General features: G+C 37.8%; 2 protein-coding genes across 2 annotated transcripts; one reads left to right on the forward strand and one right to left on the reverse strand.

Moving 5' to 3' along the window:
• Positions 1–11,178: 11,178 nt before the first annotated feature.
• LOC141619449 (histone H3.2) lies at positions 11,179–11,677 on the forward strand. Its single transcript, XM_074436467.1, has one exon. The coding sequence runs from the start codon at positions 11,233–11,235 to the stop codon at positions 11,641–11,643; it is 411 nt and encodes a 136-aa protein (XP_074292568.1). The 5' UTR covers positions 11,179–11,232; the 3' UTR covers positions 11,644–11,677.
• A 751-nt stretch (positions 11,678–12,428) lies between these two features.
• On the reverse strand, positions 12,429–18,092 carry LOC141619450 (lysine-specific demethylase JMJ30). The gene is made up of 6 exons (XM_074436468.1): positions 17,442–18,092; positions 15,059–15,268; positions 14,406–14,537; positions 14,183–14,326; positions 13,928–14,020; positions 12,429–12,889 (listed from the first exon to the last, which is right to left on the reverse strand). Exons 1-6 carry the CDS (start codon positions 17,892–17,894, stop codon positions 12,707–12,709), a joined length of 1,215 nt encoding a protein of 404 aa, XP_074292569.1. The 5' UTR covers positions 17,895–18,092; the 3' UTR covers positions 12,429–12,706.
• Positions 18,093–20,050: the final 1,958 nt, after the last annotated feature.

Below are 20,050 nucleotides of genomic sequence, written 5' to 3' on the forward strand. Positions count from 1 at the left end.
ATGATGATAACGTCTATGAATAAGCACGGTGACAAATGAAAATGTTACCACCTTAGGGTGAAATGTAACTGTTAAATTAGTTATTTGGTTTACCTCAAAGCCTCTTAAAATGAAAACATATGAATAAAAATGGTGAAATGAAAACGTTAATATAAATGACTAAACATGATGACATATGCGTGTGTTGAAAATGTGATCAACTTAGTTAATAAATGTACATATGTTTAAGTATGTTGCTCATTATATATATAAATGTTTATTAGGGTTTAAAACGAATCTTAACAAGATAACATAAATGAGTAAACATGGTGACATATGTATTAGTGTTGAATATGTGATAATCTTAGTGAAAAATGTACTTATGTTTGAGTATGTTGTAATTTATATTTATGTTTATTTGAGTTTAAAATGAATCTTAACATGTTAACATAAATGACTAAATATGGTGACATATGTGTTTGTGTTGAAAATGTGACCATCTTAGCAAAAAAATGTACCCTTGTTTGAGTATGTTGCTCATTATAGAAATGTTTATTAGGGTTTAAAACGAATATTAACAAGATAACATAAATGAGTAAACATGGTGACATATGTGTTACTATTGAATATGTGACCACTTTAGTGAAAAATGTTTTTATGTTTGAGTGTGTTGTTATTTATGTGTACGTTTATTTGGGTTTAAAATGAATCTTAACATATTAACATAAATGACTCAACATAGTGACATATGTGGTAGTGTTGAAAATGTGACCGCCGTAATTGATAAATGTATCTATGTTTCAGTGTCTTACTCATTATAAAAATGTTTGTTTCAGTTTAAAATGAATCTTAACATGACAAAATAAATGAGTAAACATAGTGACAATGTGACATGTGTGTTAGTGTTGAACATGTGACCACCTTAGTCAAAAAATATACCTTGTGACAACACATGTAACCATTACACTAAATATTTGTTTAGATTGGAATGAATGTTATAGTGATAACATCTAAGAATCAACATGGTAACATATGGTTTGTGTTAAAAATGTGACCATCTTAGTCTCGATATGTAACCCTGTTTTAAATATTGTCGTATTAGTTAGAATGTGTGAATGAATATAATAACGATAACATTTATGAATAAACATAGTGATATATGACTTGTGTTAAAAATGTTAGTAGCCGAGTCTCGAAATGCAGCCATGTTTTTAATTGTTGTCACATTAGTCTGAATGTGAATGTTATAACGACAACATCTATGAATAAACATGGTGACATATGATTTGTGTTAAAAATATTACCACCTTAATATCGAAATGTAATCCTGTTTGGAATGTTGTCATGTTAGTTAGAATGTGTTAATGAATATTATAATGACAACATCTATGAATAAACATGGTGGCATATGAAAATGTTACCATCTTTGTCTCGAAATGTAACCCTGTTTGGAATGTTGTCATGTTAGTTATAATGTGTGAGTGAATATTATAATGACACTATCTATGAATAAACATGGTGACATATGAAAATGTTACCATCTTTGTCTCGAAATGTAACCCTGTTTGGAATGTTATTGTATTAGTTAGAATGTGTGAATGGATGTTATGATGGTAACATCTATGAATAAACATGGCGACAAATGAAAATGGTACCAGCTAAGTTTCAAAATGTTCCATATTTTAAATGTTACAATATATTAGCCAGAATGTGTTGCCATATATTTTGTTTGAAGTACACTTCTAATGTAAAGTAATGGTAAGGTTTTATACTCATTTCGCAGAAATTTGTATGCAACCTTAGCACCTAAAAATGGACAAAACAAAGTCCGACGTTGGACAAACCTCGAAGCAGTTGGAGGTGCAAACAACAAAGAAATTGGAGATCCTCCAAAGGGTGTTGCCAAGAAAAAAAATGAAGGGGACAAAGGCCATTCATGGACTATTATATCATTTAATCGTCGGTTTGTAATAAAACTTATATTTAGTACTTGGTGGTTTGTTTGGGGATATGTTATTTTGGAATAGAATTTTAGTCCCTCTTGATATAAGACATCTAAGATAATGTTTGTTTTGTGACTACCTTAATAATTATTGTTCCGGGTGTAATTCCAGAGCAAGTATCGTTACCACCCGTGGCTCGTAGAATAATGTCTTGAGTTGGATTCCTCGCGTCTCTATCGTTCCTCTCGGCCTCTCCTGCAACAATGAACGAACTGAGGGCTTGGCTTTGTGCCAAGCGTACTCACTCCGACGCTCAAGTCAGTAAACTCAAAGGATTAAGCTGTGTTACTTGGCATTTGTGTTGTAGAGAGATAAGGGAGATATTACCAGATGAATAGTGTATTTAGGTTTAGTTTCTTGGATCCTTTCCTCAATGAAGGTTGAGGAGTATTTATAGGCTTTCACCTTTTGTCACGTAGTGGCCAAGTGGCCAAGTGGCTAGCAGGTGGAAAGACTGATCTACCCCTCGGCCGAGGGACCTATGGCAGGCCGGCGGGCCATGTTGACTCACCGCCGAGGGGTCTTGGATATGAGTACGCGGATATGTGTCCCGGCGACTAGTTGTCACGCCGAGACCCAGGCTAACAGGCCGATGGGCTGCATCGGCTAGGTTGTATAAGTCGTTGACTTGTTGTGGACATCTTTGACCTTGCTCAGTATGTTGACTTGGTCAGCGGTGCAGAATATGCCCCATCAATTATAAAATGTCATCATTATCTATCTAAATGTGCGCATTTTTTCTTAACAATTTTAACTATGTCATCGTAAACGTCTAAAATGTCTTAATTTTTGTCGAATATATGACCATTGAAATTATAAAATACTTCAAAGAGTGTTATGTGACTATAAGACAGTACAATGTTACCATCTAAGAGATTATAGTAGTATATTACCTTCAGTTATAAATACTAAAAAAATTTGTTCGTTTAATTTCTAATGTTATCATAAGAGAGTACATTGTTACCATTTGAAAATGTATATAAAATTGTAATTAATTGGTAACTGATTTATTTTAAATGGTAACATAACATAATGTTAATATTAAGAGACTGATATGTGACTACATCACTAGTAAAATACTATATATACTTCGTTCTTTTAATTTCTAATGTTACATGGAGAGCATAATGTTACCATTTAAATTTTACCGCTGGTAGTCTGAAATTGGTTCCGAAATGATAGCATACTTAGCTAAACTAGTGACATAATGGGGTGAAATTGTAATATATTTAGTTAAACTTAGTGATATACTAGAGTGAAATGGTAACAATTTGAGCACTTGTGATTACAAAACGTACGCTGACAATGTTATAACAACCTTACAGCACTATAAAACATGTACTACCTAAAACGTTTTTCCCAAAATGTGGTCGGATTGTTATCATATACCCAAATGCCCTTTTGCGCCTTTTATATCAGACACGGGAGAACGTTGTATGCGGAACTGTTAGTTGCCCGCATCTCTATGGTTGGTTTCCTAGCCTTCTTCTTTCCCAAGTTCCTTTTTTTTTTTTTTACGTTGATTGCGCCCGTTGTTGTACAACGTATAGGGTCAATAATAGTAGGCGCCCGCAACTCTATGGTTGGTTGATCTTCGTCCATATTAAGGGACAAATATGTGCCACTAACATAGCCGATGTCTCGTTGCTGGTAAATATGAACACATTATCAGCATATAAACTTCAGATGTTTACACATTAACATTTAATGTAACCAGTTAATAGGTAGAATTTTACCATCTTAGTTATACCATTAAAATCTAACTGTACAACAAAGATGTGACTGAATTTGAATAGAGACTTATAATGATCACATATATGCATTGCGATGGTGACATGAAAGTTTGTGTAAAATGTTATTATCTAAGTCAATAAATGTAACCATTTACAATAAGTTTTATTTGATTTAAATGAATCCTATAATGATAACATATATAAATGAACATACTGACATGTGAGTTTGTGTTAAAATGGTTACCATCTTAGTAAGCATGTGTTGTCACTTTACAGAATGTGTGGCATAAATGTTACCACCCTTAGTAAAATGATATAATCTTAGGCTGAAATGTAACCATAATAACAATGTTTAATAACAAGTTAATAATATTGGTACCTTCTTCAAACATGGTCACATATTTGTAAAAACATGCTCACATTTTCAACAATTACATATAAGTCACCATGTTCATTATATTATGTTATCATCTTAAGGATAATTTGTAACACCAAAAAACATAATATTATTGGTACATATCTTGATAATGTGGTCACATTTTGAACAATCACATATATGTCACCATGTTTAACCAATTATGTTAACATGTTAAGAATAATTTAAAACATAACATTGGTACATTCCTAAGCTAAGGTGGTCACATTTTCAACAATCACTTATATCACCATGTTTAGACTAAGTTGATATGGTGACAATTGTATAATCATATGGTCACAACAAAACCAGGGTGTTTTGTTAAGAAATGATATCATCTTAGCCTGAACACCCCGAAAGATCAGTACCTATGACAAGAGCAACCAAGTTTAAAATTTTGGTTAAAATGGTAACACTATACCATAAAGGTGGTCACACTGTACGCTAAAATGGTAACATATATGACTGATCGTATAAACTTTTAAAAATGCATCTACAATTATATTTTTCAAAACGCTAAAATGGTAACATATATTTTGTAAAGTGGTAACATTTTCAACAAACACATATATGTCACCAAGTTTCGCCTATTATGTTAACATGTTAAGAAAAAATCAAGGGGCTTCCTGACATAGAGTGGTCATATTCACAACAATCACTTATATGCAATCACTTAGATGTAGATTTCTTGATACTGAAACCCAAGAGTTGCGAATGTTTCTTATACATGCTGAAAATGTGTTCCCATTTTCCAGCTTTTATTCCAAATAAGCTCCCTGAAAGATCAGTACTTGGGACAAAAGATCCATCAAAATTTAAACTTTGGTTAAGATGGTAACACTGTCTCCATAAAGATGGTAACAATTTGCGCTAAAATGGTGACATATATAACTGAATATTATAATAACGACAAACCATTTTTAAACTTTGGTTAAAATGGTAACACTGAACTCTAAAACGGTAACATGTATGATTGTATAAGGTTTTCAAAACGCGAGATATTTTCCATTAACCTAAGTGTAACACTGTCAATTTAATAGACGTATTTGTTAGTTTGAATCTTCATATTGAATCTACTAATACCTTCATCTAATATTGAATCAAAAAGGCATCATCTTAGCAAGACGACCGACCATCTTACAATCTCATCAACAAAATCAAAGAATCTCGTCATCATAACGGAAACTTAACATCACATCAGCAACAACGAAAACAACAACGCCAACAAATTAGCATCTCATCAATAGCAATGAAAACAACAAAGCTAACAAATATTCAATATTTTCATCTAAAATTGTAAAAACATCAACCCAAATCTATTACCCTAAAATCTCATCAATACAAATATCATCTTAAAGAATAAAAAACAACGAAAACAAGAACAACAACAAATTAACATCTCATCAACAACAACGAAAACAAAAAAGCCAACAAATTTTCAAAATTTTCATCAAAAATTGTAAAAACATCCAACCCAAATCTATTGCCCTAAAATCTCATCAACAAAAATAACATCTTAAAGAATATAGAACACAAACCTTTCGTAATCAACATCGTCACGAAATCTTCGTCATTACCATCAAGTAATACACCATCCTCGTTCTCGACAACAACGATTTGGTCCTTTATTGCCGTCATAGGTACCTCGTCTAGTACCATGTCTTTATTTATTTTTATTGGGTAAAATGTCTTTGCGATTTTAGATGAGATTGGAAAAAAGTTAGTGTTAATCTTGTTGTTGATTGTATTTTAGATGAAGATTTGTTTGGATGAATGTGTAACTGAAGCTATAAAGTTTGAAATTTGAAGGAGCATGGTGTCTGTAGGGTTGTAGATGATAGGTGAAGAGGAAGAAAAGATGTAAAGGTGATATGATGTAGGTGACACATGCAAAGTCACAATAAATGTTCTGTACAACTTTGCCCCCTATTACACAATAAACAAATACCCACTAGTACTTAGCATCCGGCCCGTTTTTTGTGCAATATGTGTCTATTCGCTCCGTCTTCAGGTTGTGACGGATACCATCCGTCACAAATGAGAATTTGTGATGTAAAATATTGACCGAGACATGGAGAGTACTTTACACAAGAATGTAAAATATCAACTCTACTAAAAGAATAGGTGGAAGTCTAAATTTCCCCCCTAATAAAATTTTAGAATCTAAATTTGGGTTATTATTATAGTTTATTCTATAGGTGTATCTTGAACTATATAATCTTTTAATTGGATATATTCATAAATTGAAATGCTCACAATCTGCAAGATTTGCCACAACGGGTTTTATAATAAAAAATTCATTGATTTTCTATGTGATGGGGCATATTCTGCACCCGCTGACCAGTCAACATATTGAGCAAGGTCAAAGATATCCACAGCAAGTCAACGACTTAGATAACCTAGCCGATGCATCCCATCGGCCTGCCACCTGGGTCCCGGCGTGACAACCTGCCAGCCGGGACACACATCCGCGTACTCATATCCAAGACCCCTCGGCGGCGAGTCAACATTGTCCGCCGGCCTGCCATAGGTCCCTCGGCCGAGGGGTAGATCAGTCTTTCCACCTGCTAGCCACTTGGCCACTTGGCCACTACGTGACAAAAGGTGAAAGTCTATAAATACTCCTCAATCCTCATTGAGGAAGGGATCCAGAATCTAACCTAGGAACCCCTTAAATTGGTATTATCTCTCTCATCTCTCTACAATACACGTCATCAAGCAACATACTACTTAATCACAATAAGTTCACTGACTTGAGCGTCGGAGTGAGTACGCTTGGCACAAAGCCAAGCCCTCAGTTTGCTCGTTGTTGCAGGAGAAAGCCGAGGAGAGCAATCAAGGCTAGAAGAGGCATTATTCGACAAAGCTAGCGTGGTAAACAAACTTGATTCGGAATTCATACCCGGAACAATTGGCGCCGTCTGTGGGGAGAAGACACTAGAAGCTAGTCACATTCATTCCCAAACAAAAACAAAACTCAAAACAAAAACTCACCCAAAAAGCTAAAGAAGATGTCGAAAGAACCAGAGAAGGTGTTGGTGGAAAACGAATTCTAGGTTAGTGGTAGACCTTAGTCCTTCCCGCACTCGCGGGAGGACGTCGTCGCCGCAGCACCGACGAGGCATGCCCCAGAGGAGTGAAAGAAGTCCGACTCACCAGAAAGAAACCCGACTCACCAGAGTCGGAGAAGAAGCCCGACCCGCCACGGGGAGGGGAGCCGGATTAAGGATACAAGGAGCCGATCGCCGCGTGTCGTTCGACACGTGGTCAGACAGCCCCTCAATGACTATGTCCTTGACGTCCGGTGCCGACTAAGCTAAAGTTGCCGCCCATATCATACAAAGGAGAAGGTGACCCAAGCGACCAAAGCCGAAAGACGCAATCGAGCCAAAACCTCGATCACCTCGGCCAAAGCCGGAGTGACGGGGAACGAGCCGAAAGATGCAATCGAGCCAAAACCTCGATCACCTCGGCCAAAGCCGGGAGTGACGGGGAACGAGCGCAGTAAATGCAATCGAGCCAAAACCTCGATCACCTCGGCCAAAGCCGGGAGTGACGGGGGAACGAGCCGAAAGATGCAATCGAGCCAAAACCTCGATCACCTCGGCCAAAGCCGGGAGTGACGGGGGAACGAGCCGGTAAATGCAATCGAGCCAAAACCTCGATCACCTCGGCTAAAGCCGGGAGTGACGGGGGAACGAGCCGGTAAATGCAATCGAGCCAAAACCTCGATCACCTCGGCTAAAGCCGGGAGTGACGGGGAAACGAGCCGAAAGATGCAATCGAGCCAAAACCTCGATCACCTCGGCCAAAGCCGGGAGTGACGGGGAACGAGCCGGTAAATGCAATCGAGCCAAAACCTCGATCACCTCGGCCAAAGCCGGGAGTGACGGGGAACGAGCCGAAAGATGCAATCGAGCCAAAACCTCGATCACCTCGGCCAAAGCCGGGAGTGACGGGGAACGAGCCGGTAAATGCAATCGAGCCAAAACCTCGATCACCTCGGCCAAAGCCGGGAGTGACGGGGAACGAGCAGTAAATGCAATCGAGCCAAAACCTCGATCACCTCGGCTAAAGCCGGGAGTGACGGGGGAACGAGCCGAAAGATGCAATCGAGCCAAAACCTCGATCACCTCGGCCAAAGCGGGAGTGACGGGGAACGAGCGGTAAATGCAATCGAGCCAAAACCTCGATCACCTCGGCCAAAGCCGGGAGTGACGGGGAACGAGCCGAAAGATGCAATCGAGCCAAAACCTCGATCACCTCGGCCAAAGCCGGAGTGACGGGGAACGAGCCGAAAGATGCAATCGAGCCAAAACCTCGATCACCTCGGCCAAAGCCGGGAGTGACGGGGGAACGAGCCGAAAGATGCAATCGAGCCAAAACCTCGATCACCTCGGCCAAAGCCGGGAGTGACGGGGGAACGAGCCGGTAAATGCAATCGAGCCAAAACCTCGATCACCTCGGCTAATTAAAACCGAGGGCGACGGGGGAACGAGCCGATATGCCTAGATATTTACAACGGCAGTCAGAACGTAAACTCGATCACCTCGGCTAACTAAGTCCGAGAGTGACGAGGGAACCACGACTTGCCCTCGGCTAATTAAGACCGAGCTTAAGAATGTATAAGTACCGTTGAGACGCAAATCTGACACCTCGGCGAATTAAGACCGAGCGTGAACGAGGACGCGATCAATAATGGTCTATAGATACGAACGCTGTCGCGCCGTAACCCCGATTCCCTCGGCCAAGGCCGGGAAGCAGCGGGGCCACAACGACCGATACGCTAACATGTTTACAGCGGCGGTTGGGACACGCTCCTTGACAGAATGCCAATCGACGTATCTTCTTCAACACGCTACTTGGTATCTACTTGCCAACGTCCCTCTCTTTTCCACATCGGATGTCCATTACACATCCATGTGGAGGGGGGATAGGGTACGGCCTAAGCAGAACCAAGCCGAGGTAGAAGAAGCCGGGGCAGAAAATTTTTACTTGCGCAGAATATACGCTCAACACACATCGGAGCCCATACCACGGCATAGACTACGATGGGGGCAAATTGATGGGGCATATTTCGCACCCGCCGACTCGATCAACATATTGAGCAAGGTCAAAGATATCCACAAAGAAGTCAACGACTTAGATAGCCTAGCCGATGCATCCCATCGGCTCGCCACCGGGTCCGGCGTGACAACCCGCCAAAGGGACACACATCCGCGTACTCATATCCAAGACCCCTCGGCGGCGAGTCAACATTGTCCGCCGGCCTGCCATAGGTCCCTCGGCCGAGGGGTAGATCAGTCTTTCCACCTGCTAGCCACTTGGCCACTTGGCCACTACGTGACAAAAGGTGAAAGTCTATAAATACTCCTCAATCCTCATTGAGGAAGGGATCCAGAATCTAACCTAGGAACCCCTTAAATTGGTATTATCTCTCTCATCTCTCTACAATACACGTCATCAAGCAACATACTACTTAATCACAATAAGTTCACTGACTTGAGCGTCGGAGTGAGTACGCTTGGCACAAAGCCAAGCCCTCAGTTTGCTCGTTGTTGCAGGAGAAAGCCGAGGAGAGCAATCAAGGCTAGAAGAGGCATTATTCGACAAAGCTAGCGTGGTAAACAAACTTGATTCGGAATTCATACCCGGAACACTATGAAAATAAAAGAAATTGCGGATCAAAATTACAAAATAAATAAAATGTTTTAAAATAAAATGATTATGAAAAATGATCTCATTAAAATAGACATTTCTAACTCTACTCAATTCTCTTGATTACTTTTTCAATATTGAGTTTTATTTTTCAAATCAAAATATACAGACGATGAACGCATAAAAAATTAATGAATTGTCAAAAATTAATGAATTGTCAAGTTATAAACTAAAAAGTAAAACTTCATATATATTGTGCATAAATTGCACGAGATCTATACTAATAATACATTAAAATGTGAAACCTCTATAAATATCGCGCATTGCGCGGAATCTAAACTAGTTATTGTATAGACTGACCGTGATTATGTTATTTTTAGAGTGTTTGATAATTAGTGACCACAAGTTGTAAGCATTCTAGTGTTTTCAATTATGCTTGATATAAGAGGAGCATAATATAATTGTAAATTGGACTAGATTCATTTATTTATTCTATAGCTTTAGAAAATAAAAGTTTATCTACAATATGATATTTACCAAACACATAATCTTATTTCGTGTTCATGCAAATTGTAAGATAGGACCCAGGTAAGCGTATTTGGTAAATAGCATATTTATGCAAATTACCCTTTTCAATATGTTGATTTTTGCTAAACACGTTTTTTTTTGTTTAGCAATTAAAATATAGTGATCAAACTTGTTATTAAAAGTTGTTAACACCGTTCATAAGAATATAAAGTATGACGTTCCCATGAATAATAAACTAGTACAATACTTCCCATGCCTTAAGCAAATTCAATCAATTTAAAACACAAGCAAATAACTCATATCACGAAATGAATTATCTTAATTGTCTGTCGATTAAGTCTCAAGGTCTGGACAAATTGCAATGACAATAATAATAATAACAACAACAATAATAATAATGATAATAATAATGCAATTTTATTTTTTTGAGAGATAATACTCCGTAATGCAATTTCATATACTGCCTACATTTTTATTTATTCTACAAAAAAATAACCTAGATAATCAATTTGTTTTTTCAAAATAATTCAGACCAAAACAACAAAATTTGTTTTGAATATTATTTCGAAAAAATCCATTACAAAACTCTTAAATAAACTTCAAAAATTCCCCACGAAAACTAGGCGCCAAACTGGCAACGCAACAAGCCAACAAATATCATCCATCCGGATTGCGATCCGTGTTACACTTCCAACACAAAACATCCACCGTAGATCTCATCTTCATCTAACGGCTCTCATTCCTTGAACACAAAACCTTTCATTTTGCGCATTTTTAATCAAAATTTCATAACTTCCCGCTCTCTCAATTTTCCCCAAATCCCACCTTATAAAACCCCCACCACATCCCACCCATCCCTCACACCAAACCCAAATAAAAAAACCGTTTTATTCTATAATTTGTGTTTAATCCCCAAATGGCTCGAACCAAGCAAACCGCCAGGAAATCAACCGGAGGAAAAGCTCCAAGGAAACAACTCGCAACAAAGGCGGCCCGAAAATCAGCACCAGCAACCGGAGGAGTGAAGAAGCCACACAGGTTCAGACCCGGAACCGTGGCGCTTCGTGAAATCAGGAAGTATCAGAAGAGTACTGAGTTGTTGATCAGGAAACTCCCGTTCCAGAGGCTGGTAAGAGAGATTGCTCAGGATTTTAAGACTGATTTACGGTTTCAGAGCTCGGCTGTAGCTGCGCTACAGGAAGCGGCTGAAGCGTATTTGGTTGGATTATTTGAGGATACTAATTTGTGTGCTATTCATGCTAAGAGGGTTACTATTATGCCTAAGGATATTCAGCTTGCTCGGAGAATTAGGGGTGAAAGGGCCTAGATTGGTTAATTAGTCGGTTAATTGGGTTTAATTAGTTTGTTTTAATTAATGTTGTTCGGATTAATGTGGTTTCTGGTAGTTTTTAGCGGTTTAGGGTTATGGTGTTGTAAAGCTTTTTAGCTATGGAAATGAAATTAATGAAATGTTCTCAATTTTCGGTTGAAAAAATTGCTGTGTTGATCAAATTAATTGCTAACAAACTTTGATTACTTGAATAAACTCAACAGAATCATCTGCAAATCGTTGTAAGATGCATTTGTGACGATTTATTAGATTCTGGGAATTAATTTTTTTTTATTTGGTAGTGAATAAAAAAAATTAATTTCCAGAATCTAAATTGTGCTTCATTACAACATTCTTTTACATAAGTTTGGAGCGCTATGAGACGGTTTTATGTTATCTGCCATGAAAAAGAGCACTTCACAATGCCAGGAAACTCGATTTTGTTTACTCGTACAGTTATTCGGACACGTTTAAATTTCCCTTCAATGATGGAAAAAAAGAGGTTGAATGCACACAGCGCTACCTCGTGAATCTATTGTAAAAGCCGAGTTTGTCAAAAACAAGACATCAGTTAAGTTTTGGGGATTTTTAGGACAATGGCTCAAAATCACGAATCCATGAGACGGGATACTCGATTCTTACTCCGATACCTTACAATTTTCCTTCAATGACTAAATAAAAGAGAGATTTGATACTCTCATCATTTTATTAAAACAAGACATTAGTCAAGATCCTATCATTTTATCATGACTCGATGAGACAGGAGGAGGAGTGAACAATACGTCACAAGGAATACACAAGTCTGACATTGGTAACAAGGATAAGTCACAAAATACATTGAATAATTACTTCGAAAGAACGAAGCTACAAAATGCTTGAAAGCAAACAATTGATCCAAGTCTAAATCACTGATCACCAATAATCACCCAGAAGTCTTAAATAAATCGACTACAGCGGGTTCACATTCTTGAAGCGAAAACACTAACTCTATCATCTTGTCACGGAATGTTTCTACCGAAAACTTAGCATATTGAATATAATAGATTAGTGAATCAGAAGGTCAGGGTGAGCCTTCAGGGTTGCTCCACCAGAAACTCACAGATAAGCTTGTTGTAAGAGATCGGACGTAATGCCACCACTTGGGTGGGATGTACAGCATTTCTCCTTCATCTAATATGCAGTCTACAAATTCCAGGTCCTTGGCTTTCGGAAATGCTTCGTCGTCTATGTTGTCTAAATCAACCTGAAAATATTTTTCCAAATGTTATCGAAGTGATAGAGAATAAACTCAACAGAATGCAGTCTGATGTAATGCGGTTATCATATAAAAAGAGCACGTACAACAACGTTGCCCCATAGACGTTTCGGGATGATGCATGATGAAAATGCATCGTAAAATGAATTGACGATAACGATACAAGAACCACAGAGAGTTTAGTCAGCCAACAACAACAACAACATTAATCCCAAAATGATTTGGGTCGGCTGACATGAATCATCCTTTAGGAAGAGGAGGGGGAAGGAGGGAAGAGAAAGGGAGAGGAGGGAAGGGGAGGGGCAATGGAGTGTGGTTGTTTGGATACAATTTCCCTCCAAATCTTGCCTATTATGGAGAGATTTTGATTAGGCTTGGAGGAGGGAAAATGGATCCCTCCAAATCTCTCCCCCTCCATTTCCCTCCACCCTCATTTGCTATCCAAGCAATGGATTTTAAATCCCCTACTCTCCCTCCCTTTCTTTTCCCTCCAAATCACTCAATCCAAACACACCCTAAACACCCTTAGGGTGTGTTTGGATAGTAAAATTGGAGGGAAGGGGAGGGGAGGGGGAAGGAGGGAAGGGAAAGGGAGAGAAGGGGAGGGGAGGGGGAATAGAGTGTGGGTGTTTGGATACAATTTCCCTCCAAATCTTGCCTATTGTGGAGAGATTTTGATTAGGCTTGGATGAGGGAAATTGGATCCCTCCAAATCTCTCCCTCTCCATTTCCCTCCACCCTCATTTGCTATCCAAACAAGGAATTTCAAATCCCCTACTCTCCCTCCCTTTCTTTTCCCTCCAAATCTCTCAATCCAAACACACCCTTAGAGAGAGTTTAGTTAGCCATTTTGTTTTATTCAATTGTATCTCTAAAGCCGATGAACAAAGAGCCTTTGAAGTTTGACCCCATTGAAGATGAAAACTAATGGAAATTGCGAATGCATGATAAAAATTTCTCCTTATATCATACACTGTAGTAAGAAAATCGGAATCATTTCTAGATTTTAGAGAAACTGATTCTCACCTGGCTCGAATTGCATAGCATGGTTTCAGAATGCGGATAAAGCTCCTCAGACAGGGATGCTGGATACAGCCTTATGTACTTCTTGCCAACAACCTAGTAGCATAAAAATTATTTTACTTTTGAATGTGAAATACGGAATATGAAATCTGTAGAGGTGTGCGCAACTGACCAAAAAAGAAAGATTGCTCCTAAACACTAAAATTAAACTACGTATAAAACCAGTAATGTAATCGCTTCATCTAATTTAATCTCTACCTGAGCAAGAATATTATGATGCGGATCATGGTGCAAAGGTGTGACAGTACCAGCAGGGCCGAACCAAGCATTGATGGACCGTAGTTCTCCACCACCAGCAAAACAATAGTCTGGAACAAGAACGTCCTTCCGAAGCTCTTTTATCTGTCACTAGAACCAACCAGTGACTGCATGAACATAACGACTATAAATAACACGAGAAATGTGCATGAAGAGGACATGCCTGGTCAAACAACGGATGCTGCGCAAGATATGTAGGATCTGCAGAAGAGTTACCAGACTGGATTCGTTCCAGGAATTGAGAAAACGTGATAAGTTCTTGCTTCCATTCTGTGCACAAGTAATTTTTTCCAACCTGGAAAGTCGAAGCATTCATGTAGAGAGCTTTTTATCAAAGAACAGAAAAAGGATCAAAGATAAAGATTCAAGTAGGACAATAATGAGAATAACGGTAGAGGAACCAAAGGCACACGAAGATAAGAGCCTTAGTTAGATGTAAGGACAAAGCTTGCATCTACGCTCAACAAGATGTCCGTGATAGACTTGGCAAGTTTGAGACAAATCCACATCCATAATCTATGTTCATAAAAAAATGGTAATCAAGCCTTAGAAATTGATTAATATAGAATAGTATACGCAGGTTTGAGACGATAAATCATGCACATCATAAACCAAAGTAATTGCAACTTCAGCCTATCTTTTTTACCAGGTTTTCTTTTTTTGCCAGGTTTGAGACGATAAAGCATGCAGCTGAACTCAAAAGTCAGTTATGAAGTTGTAATTAGAAAGAGAATTAAATTGGAAAGATGAAATCATCTCAATAGGTATACTTGCTCATAAACTAAAGTTGAGAGGAAATACGCATCAGCTAATCACCTCAACTGGAACAGTACGACCACCGGCAACCCTGTTCAAATAATCAAGGCTGTTCCACCTACTCCTCGCTGGCCAATGAGACATTGAATCACTGATTATCACAGGTGAACCTGCTAGGAAATAGTCGCAAAGAAACCCTTCCAGTGACAATCCAGCGCGCTTCGCAACAAGCTTTGAACAGAGTGACTTTACAGGCAGTACCTTGGATACCTACAAATTAAGAGGCTAGAGTTATCAATCCGGTCATCGATTCTTATAAGTTCTCTAATTTTACAACATAGCACCATCAATGCAAGATTTCATATACTAGCATAGTTGATACAGCCACATTTCAAGACCAGTACAAACTGGTACCAAAATTTTTCCACCATTTAATTCACTGACTAGATAAATCAACCCTAAACTACAGCAAACAATACCTACAATTGTATTTTTGTATATGATCTACGCGATATATAAATTAAATTATAGTAGTGCTTTATGAAGAGGCTCCCATCTACGGAATATGCACGTCAGCGAAGGTGGTGATAAAACTATCAACTTATTAGGTGGTGGAACCCAATCCTGGGGATCGAGACTCTTCAATATCAGAGCTTGAGTATTTGAATCCAGAATCAGAGTATCAAAAGATTCAAAGTCGAAATTTCATTCCTAGGAGCTTAATCTAACCACTGATCATAGTGATCAACCCTTCAAGCCTGAACCCGTTAACTACTATATACATTACGACAAACATTGGTCATATACTGCAACTCCCCATAACATGAACAGTGGCAACTTCATGAAGAATGACCAACCAAGCACATATATTTCATCATAAAAAGTAAAAACTACCCTTTAAGATTTGCTCATTCATTCTATAGTTTCTTAAGCCACATACCAGTCATATGTTCATTATCATAGTAACTCTAAAAGTTTGCAACTTGAAGTCCCGAAAAACAACATACTTACTGTAATAAATATGAAGAGATATGCATTCATCATTACCAACTTACCCAAAATCTACAAGTTTGGTAATCACTTTCTACAGATTAACTGAAAAGTAAGATAATAGAAGTATCCCTTAACAGTCGACATATTGCTAGTTAAATTTTCATAATTTTAGTCCCATGAACACAGCTTTAAGAATGATAACTAGCCTATGCCTAATCAGTAACAAAACACTAAGGAAGATGAGAAGTGAAGTTGTGGACAATATCACGAACGGTAACTAATCAGTAACAAAACATTAAGGAAGATGAGACGTTTGAGTAAAATCATATCTCAAACTTATCTAACTAATTATGAAGATATCGCTCAAAACGCATGATTAATCAATAATCATACTACATTATCAAGCAATACAACAACAACAACATCAGAGCCTTAATCCCAAAATAATTTGGGGTTGGCTGACATGAATCATCCTCTAGAACTGTCCATGAGTGCCAGTCATCGCACAAATCAAAATGCGAAAATATAGAAAAGGAAAAGTGAAAAACAAAAGGGGAGTGAAACATAATACAAAAGTCCAGGTAAACTTAAGTTTTAAAATCAAAGTTCGGATTTCTTTTATAAAAACATAAAATTTAAATCAAGAATAAAGATTAAAACAATTTTGAAAACCTAACGATTTCTTTTATACGAGTAGTACATTATCAAGCAATCCCTCCATAAAAAAGTTTCCAACTTCAGTTCCCCTTATACAAAAGTTTCTAACTTTAGCCTCCTCAATAACAAAGTATCCATATCAAAGATGATGATATATAGATAGTCTGATGAATAACATTTCACAATTCGTCAGTCCCCGACTGCTCGGGGACTAACATGTGCAATCACCAATTCAATATTTATTTTTGAGGAAACCAATCCAATTTTTTTGATATATATTCTTTGTTCACTATTTTGAGTAATTCATTAATTCATCCTCTAAAATTTCCAATCTATCTTAAACCTCCCTAACGTCAAATCCTAACTCCGTCATAGACTCACAGCTCAACCAATCTTACTTAAAAAACACTTGGGTTTATAAATCAGTCCAATAGTTTTTCTACAAAAAAAACCGCAACTTAAATAACCTAAACCAGTGGCGGAATCAAGGGGGTTAGGACTTAGTAGGATACACACAATAAAAAATACGACACTTTACTTAAATTTCGACATTTTTCTTTCCTAATTTACGCGTTACATTATCTTTAAATCACGATTCTGCCACTACAATAAAAAATGCGCTACTTAAATCAGTGGCGCGGCCAGGGGGCTAGTAGCATAGTAGGGGGAACTCGTCTCAAGAATGAAAAAAATATGATAATTTCGACCTCTCATTTTTTTTAACTATAAATCCTAATTCCGCCACTGGTCTAAATTCCGTAATTAAAAACCGTAGACAAAAGACGAACATCACCTCATCTTCATTAAAATCAGCAGAACAAAACAAAACCCTACGAACTCCTTCACCATTCTCAACACTTTCTCTCATTTCCATAACTTTATCAATAGCACATTCCACGTCACTCTTTAACAGGGCCCCACCCATAATCAACCCCATATCCAACACTTTAAGCGTCTCCGCCACGTCACCAGCCGCCAGATGGCACCTCGCCACGTGTAAGCACGCCATTGAGTACGCATCCCGCCAAACCGGCAAAACCGAATGCCACGGTCCCGAATGTAGCTGTTCCCACGCCATCTCACGCGCTGCCTCCGCCGCACGCGCGTCACCTCCACGCGCCGCCGTGTCCATTCTTACGAAAGCGTATCCGCCTTCCTCGGTTATTTGACTTATTATCCCCGTCCTCTCCCTGTCCATGACCGGCGTAGGGATGGGGACGGGGATAGGAATACGGCCCGGGGACATGTTCGGTTAAGCTTAAGACGGTCTCAAATGAGAGTTTGTATCGGAAAACGGGGGTTTTGAGAGGGGGGATTTTGTAGGGGGGAATGGGTGGTGTGGGTTGGGTGGAAATATCTAAGAGGTGAAGATATTTTTCAAAATATCTGATTGATAGATAGCACTTTAGTGGTGACTAGATCGTGAACGTTGGATGATTTTTTCGCTTTTTGCTTTTTTCTGATGTGTGTTGTGTGTTGTGGCATGGTGGGCCTCTTTGGTTCGAGATCCTTCGGAAAGTCGCTAGGGGTGCTGTTTTTGATTCGTTGGGATAATAGATTAAAACTTGTTAAATAGTACTCCCTCCATTCAACTCCACTTTACATGTTTCACTTTTGCACACTATTCACAAGCGGACATTCAACTTCAATTTTCTCTCGATACATAAGTTAAAATATATTCATGTGGGATCTTATTTGATTCGTCCTTAAAATTACATTTAAAATATCTAACTTTTATAATTTTTGAAAATACGAAACTAATGATATTTACCGCGCAAAAGTCGCGTTGGCAAACGTGATAAAGCAAACATGTAAAGTGGAGTTGAATGGAGGGAGTACTTCGTAACATTTTATTTGAATAGACGGGATAAACCTATAATTAATACTCCATTCTATTCACTATATTCTTCCCTTTTTTTTTCGCAAGAAATAAAAAAGTTAATTTTGACCACACAAAATACACTACCCCACATGCAATTGAATTTGGACCACAGAAATCAACCCAAAAAAAGAAATAGGGAAAAAAACCCGAATAATCCGAAAAGGGAAGTAGGGAAGAATATAGTGAATAGGAGGGAGTACAATTAGTCTTGTTATAGACGAGTATATCCGTTTATTGCTATAGATGGGTCAAATACAATAAAAGTGGTGACATTTTTTGCCTCACCATCCCACTTGTTGTATGTTCTATTAGGAAAGTAGTATTGTATTTTGACCCGTCTTTTATTATAGATAAATAGTGTCTGTTTATAATGAGAATTTGTTTTACTAATACTATACATTCTACTTTTATCCCCTTCATTTCATTAAACTTGTTTTATGTTTGTGATAAATATACTCGTCTTAAATAAGAATGCGTTTTGTTTCAATTACAACCATCCTTACTTGTGAGTTGTGATGGCAAGTAACTTGAACAAGAGTATCTCATTTTTAACATTATTTTAAATGATTGTGACGTATCACAAATGAGAATTTGTGATCTACTAGAGTTCTTTTCTTAATACCTTATTTGTATAAAATTTTTTGGGTTTAAAAATAACTAGCTGCTAACATAATGATACGGATGCCACATGGCAGGATGTGTACCATCCTATTTCTTTATCTTGCAATTTACAAGAGCCGATAAGTCTTGGTATAATGATGCTCTATAACGAATTTTCAGTAGAAATTTAAGAGCATGTTTGGCCTTAATTCTCAAAAATGAGTTTTTGTTTTTCAAGCTTAATTTTTCAAAAGTGTTTTTCAAAAGCAGAAATAACAAATACTTGCTTCTATTTCTATGGGCAAAAATATGGATTTTTAGTTTTTGAGAATTTTTGTTTAACTTTTAGAAAATCATGTGTTTGGCCAAAAAGTGTTTTTGAGTCCAAAAACACTTTTACAAACTAGGCCAAACACACACTAAATTATTTGGTGAAATAAATTAGCAAGAAAGATGATAATGAGTTGAGATGTAGGGAGCATGGATATAAACCCAGTCCATTTTTCTTAAGACCATTGTTTTTGGTCTGAAATAAGACGGGTAACATGTTATCATTTTACAATAAAATGTTATTATTTTTTGATAACATGTTACCATTATTGTTCACATCATTTTCAGGGTAAAAAATGACACCTCTAGTCATAACATTTTGTGAATTAATTGGTTACATTTTCTTAAAAAATGGCAACATTTTATCCGTCTGACAAATAAGACCAAAAGTGTCCGTCTGAAACAAGAATTTGTGATCGACCCAATTCTATGCTACTCATTACGAGAGCAAATCCCCTATCTTACTCTCACGTTTCAATCTTGTTTCCAATCACTTTAAGAAATAACGAGATACATATGTGATTACAAAAATGGGACAGAGAATCCCTACTCATTATATACCAAAAAATCTTTTTTTTTTTTTTTGGCAG

This window comes from Silene latifolia, chromosome X (assembly GCF_048544455.1).
Source record: "Silene latifolia isolate original U9 population chromosome X, ASM4854445v1, whole genome shotgun sequence".
NCBI classification, from domain to species: Eukaryota; Viridiplantae; Streptophyta; class Magnoliopsida; order Caryophyllales; family Caryophyllaceae; genus Silene; species Silene latifolia.